The sequence below is a fragment of the Octopus bimaculoides genome, chromosome 12 (assembly GCF_001194135.2).
Source record: "Octopus bimaculoides isolate UCB-OBI-ISO-001 chromosome 12, ASM119413v2, whole genome shotgun sequence".
In the NCBI taxonomy this organism is placed as follows: domain Eukaryota; kingdom Metazoa; phylum Mollusca; class Cephalopoda; order Octopoda; family Octopodidae; genus Octopus; species Octopus bimaculoides.
The window spans coordinates 37,312,646-37,318,041 of record NC_068992.1 but is presented as its reverse complement, the minus strand read 5'-3'; the positions used below and the strand labels follow the sequence as shown (position 1 = coordinate 37,318,041).

General features: G+C 34.6%; 1 protein-coding gene across 7 annotated transcripts in view; it reads left to right on the top strand.

Annotated features, from left to right (window-relative positions):
- The window catches only part of LOC106869551 (IQ domain-containing protein H), a 616,433-nt gene that overhangs the window by 394,297 nt on the left and 216,740 nt on the right, over positions 1-5,396 (top strand). For all 7 annotated transcript variants that reach the window (XM_052972133.1, XM_052972134.1, XM_052972135.1 and 4 more), the window contains one exon: positions 2,657-2,765. In XM_052972133.1, coding sequence (XP_052828093.1) covers positions 2,657-2,765 — 109 coding nt within the window. The remainder of the gene's footprint in view (positions 1-2,656; positions 2,766-5,396) is intronic.

Here is a 5,396-nt window from a genome sequence, read left to right as displayed (position 1 = left end):
ATTGGGTTCTCATCAGAGGCGTAGTGGTTCAAACATGAAAAATAGAACTTATGTTGAGCCAGTCTCAATAAGTATAGATTTATTGATCGGAGAAAGTTACATAGTGACTGAAGGTTCGAGAGTTTCGTGCAGAGGCACTTATCAAACTAATTAAATCAACGTTTTCTATATAAAATGAAAAAGCAGGACAGTATCGGAAACAGATATGACGCAGATACTATTTTATATATAGGCAGGATGACTTTTGATTAATAATATGACAGAATTAAGGCAAGATTAAAAAAATGAAAGTCGTCAATATATAAGGCATTCTGCCTAAACTACGTCTTTAAGATACGAAAAAAAAGGTACTTACCCAGGCAGTGGTCAAGCAAATAATGGTATGGAATATTGAATGGTCGTTTTGTATTGAAAGAATTTTGAAGGGGTTTTATTTTTACACTGGGGTCAAACGGTCAAATATTTTCAACTGTGTTTTAAGTCTTTAGCAACACCAATTACAAAGAACTTGGGAGTGGTACTAAGAGTTGGAGAGAAATATTGACAGACACAAACTGGGTGAGAGCTGTCTTCAATAATTCAAGTAATGCTATATATTCAAAATTAACCATACATGCTGTTTTTGTTGTTGTTATTGTTGCTGCTACTGTTGTTATTGTCACTTACTTTTTTGTATTTTGATGCTACTTGCCTTCAGAAGTTAGTGGTCCTAAACTCCCTAGGGAATTTTATGCTAGCTTCATCACTTTTATTTATTTATATATTTATTTTTTTCTTTGTTTTGAAATGAAATTGAACTTAGGGAATTTATACCAATAGATTTTAGACACTTTTTTTTGGCAACTGGTAAGATTATGTAGGGGGTGCAAATTTTGATCTTGCACCCCCTGAAAATTCTAGGGGGTGCAGGTGCATTTTTATATCTTTGTACATAAATTTTAATCAAAGAAGAGATACATCTGTATTCTGACTTATTTTCTGTTATGAATGCATGCATGCAAGCATACGTTCACACACACACACACACACACACACACACACACACACACACACACACTCATGTCCATATACACTTTTATTCGTTTGTTTTTATGTCCATTTTTCTGTGTTAGCATGCATTAAATGTATATTAGTGAGGCACTGTTTTTACACCCAGATGCCCCTTCCTGTTATTAACCCTTACTTCTTTTTAAAGTGAGGGATTTGTTATGGGATTGAATCTGAAACTATACAATTGGAATTAAATTCTTACCTGAAACTTCTCTGCTCTTTTTCTCTTCTAACTTCATCAGCAGCATTTCATTTCATTTCAAGCATGCATGGACTGTTTTTTCAGGTGTCATCTTGCATTTCACTCTGCAAAATTGTAACACAAATATCTTTTTGACTATATGTATTAAGTTTTTAAAATCTTGATATATTTAGAGATGTGAGGTCTGTAATTGAGTAACACAAAACATATCAATAAACTTCTATCCACAACTTAATGCAAAGTACGCTGATTTTTCAATAGATATAAACAAGACATTCTGTTTCTAGGTCCAGTCTACTTGTGATAACTAGGGGTTTGTGTTTGAAAATCTCACAATGCATTGGGAATGATGTATGCAGTAATTTGTTGATTATCGCTTGTGAGAAATTTGTCACGAGCAATTGATGCAGTTGGTACTATGATGTGAGCATTCTAGTACTGTGTACACATCCAGCAATAACACATTTGATGACAAATGGTGATCAAACTCATCAAATTATAATGTAGTTGTAAATATCAAACATTTTTTCCTTCTCTGACAAAGCGATCAATAGTTTGAAAATTATGATCTTATTATCAATAGCTCAATTCAAACATTTAGATATCTACTTTTGTGAATGAATTTAAATATTGTTTTATGAGTTACAAGTCATTAGCAAGCATTGATTTGCCCCTCTTGAACAAGTCTACAGTAGAAAGGAAGAAAATCAAATAGTAAAACAGTTATTTAGATGTCATCATATCTTTGTTATGAGCATTTAATCTGAAAATTTGAAACTGAAACATTTTGATTTCAACGATGGTAAAAAGTATATTAATGTGAATTTTATTTCTATGAGGTCTAATAATTGTATGGTAACTCTCTCTCTCTTTCTTTCTCTGGCTTTGTCTCAGCCTGCCTGCCTGCCTGCCTGCCTGCTTGCCTGCCTGCCTGTCTGTCTGTCTGTCTGTCTGTCTGTCTGTCTGTCTGTGTCTCTTTCTCTTTCTCTTTCTCTGTCTCTGTCTGTCTCTCTCTTTGACTACTTGTATAGATGGTTAACCCATTACCTACCAGTGATCTCATATGAGACCACTTAAAAATTACAAATTTCGTAATTATCTGTCAATATTTACACATATCTAACCTTTTTGCTATATCCACTAGGTGTATTTCTCTGATATTCAAATGAGGTTTGCTAATTTTTCACCCAATATCTCACTTATTTTTATTTAAAATGTTATTTTGAAATGTTATTTTGATCATTCCAGCATGTTTCTAAGGCTGTTTTATGCTAGAAATCAAAGTTTCATAAAAAAAATTCCAGCTAATAGAATTATGGGAGGTAATGGGTTAAGCTACAAATTATTAATATTTCACATAGTTGTGTAGATTCTTTAACTCACATATTTCTTTATTTTCTTTAGATTAAAAGATTTCGTCAATAGAGTTGGAACTGAAAGAAAACCTGAAGTCAAGGATCTTATAAATATGTTAATCAATCCTAAAACCATAGAAGATATTGTCAAAGTACCTGTGAGTTGTATCACTTCATTTTGTTGTCCTTTCATTGCATTCAGTATATTATTTTATTAGTTTCAGATATTTTATTAACTCAGAGATGATAAAGTCAGCCACATGTAAATAGATATAAATGGGTCAAACCATTCATATTTATATATGTGCGAATAAATACACATGCTTATGGTGAACTTCTGCACAGTTTCCATACACTAAATTCAACAGCAAACATAATTGTTTAGTTAGAAGTTTGTTTTTCACTTATGTGGGTTTGGGTTCAATCCCTTGGCATAGTGTATTGGACAGGTAACTTCTACTATAGCCATAGATCTTCCAAAATGTGAATGAAATTTGTAAGATAGAAATAATGTCAGTTTGTCAGAAGGCTCATTCCTGTGTTTAGTGGGTAGTTTTAATAGAATTTGCTCTATTGTAAGCATTCAAGTTAGGTTTCCTATCTGAGCATAATTTCTTCCCTGTCCTTCATCAATTTTAGAAGTCCTGAAGAATGTGTTAGGTGCTTCCATTTCTCCTCTGAATAAATCATAGAAAAAAATCCCAAAATTTCAGTTGACCTAAACTAAAAGATGATCGGTAGAAGAAACTTGCTCATTGTACATAGACATTTATGTATGTGCATGACATGAACTGCACAACCATGCCATTATAGGCAAATATTTCCTTTAAGAGAGTCTACAGAAAATTTTCACTACTGCTATTTAAGAACCTATGAAACAGAGGAATCATCTGGAATTGATATTCACCTGAACAAACACCAAGTTAGATGGTATTGTGATATCTGATGATCCCTTCTGTTACTTTAGCAAACTCCTACATTTTCATACAGGTGTATTTGTCTTGATCTCATCTTGCCAATATTCATATAGTATCAGAAAAAGAGGGTCTGAATTGTGTGTAGCTTTTTCTCACTTTTAAAGAAATCCTTGCACAAGTGTAACATTTGTGTCTGGTGAGTAAGACTGTTACATATAATTCTCAGATTCCTAACTATAGGAAAATTAATCTTGCAGTAGTAGTGGGGTGTTCTGTACATTATAACAATGAAATCCAGCCACTTCTGTAGTTTCAGGTGCGAAGAAAGTATAATATACTAGCAGTATAGCCTGGCTTTGCTCAGGATTAAGCTAATCAAGCTCTTTATTTCAAACCAATGTCGAATTTGAGCGAAATCTGTTGAAATTGGTAAACTTTTGGCTGAAAATGAGTTGCAGACAATTTGATTGGGAAATCCCATAAGGAATCGGTTTATCAATTTTTTTTCCCACTCATTGATTATTATTTTTTTTTCATTTTTGGAGCACTTAAAGCATTGAAAGATCCCATGAGTCCTAGGTAATGCTGGCATCAGGTTTGAACAAAATACATCAAAATTGGTAAAAGCTATGGTTGAAAATGGGGTGTAGCCAATTTTAGTGGAAAGTCCTATAAGGAAACGATTTATTGATTTCTTTTATCCTGAATAAATGGAAAACTCCATAAGGAATCAGTTTATTGATTTTTCACCCGAAATAGGACTTAACTAAACACAACATTGCTATATTTATACTTTAAAGTTGGTTTTCATACCTAACCGAGTTCTACAGAATCAGTGTCGTGACGGGAGTGCATGGGTTGGGAGTTTGATCAGTAGAGGTGATCAGGTTGCATATGCTAGCCCTTTTGAAAACATCACCCCCATCATGTAACCCCCCCTTTGCCCATAGGTTGGGAACCCTTCCAGCAAGGAAAATAGAATGCCCAAAAGGGCCCCCCCATCCTCTGTGTCAGAAGGGATCATGTTCAGATCACAACTAAATATATATATATATGGGCAACACACACACACAAACATATACGTACATATACCTATTGCATACATGTTTATTGAACGCCCTTGCCCCTGCTTCTGTCCCACCATCACCCCTTACCTGAGTAATACCATCAATTGAGGCAAATTTAGCACCCGGATGTAAGTTTTGTAAAAGGAATAGAGAGGCCTACCTTCTCCCGCAGAGATATGAGAGTCAGATCTCTCTTTTCGAAACATGAACAGTTTTGAAACATTGTTTACAAAATAATAGCTGATCGTTTGCGAAGGAGTGAGGATTTTTGCTCTGGTAACTTCTGCTCTCTCCCATGTTTTTCACTGGTTCCTTGGGGGGAAAATAATTTGACGAAAATAAAGCTAGGGTCGTGACAAATGTCCTCGTAAAATTTGACCGACGTGCGTGCTAATTTGTGGATGTGCATAAATTACATTCATGTACACACACACACACATCATGCCTTTTATATAGACAGACTAGCAGTATAGCCCGGCACTGCCCGGGATTAAGCTAGGATTATTAAGTGATCAAGTGCTTTATTTCAAACCAAAATAAGTAACATCGACATCAGATTTGACCGAAATCCGTTGAAATTGGTTTGGCTGAAAATGGTTTGCTGGCATTTTGATTGGGAAATCCCATAAGGAATCAGTTTATTGGTTATTTCCACTCATTGACTGTTTTTTTAAATGTTGCATTAGAGATCTGCATAGTAGAAGGTTGATCTGAAGGTTTGCATTGGGGATCTGGATTGGAGTAACTTCGGAAAACTTACCAACAGCCTTAACCAAAAAATAAGGGGCCTGTCCCTTCTAGGTTA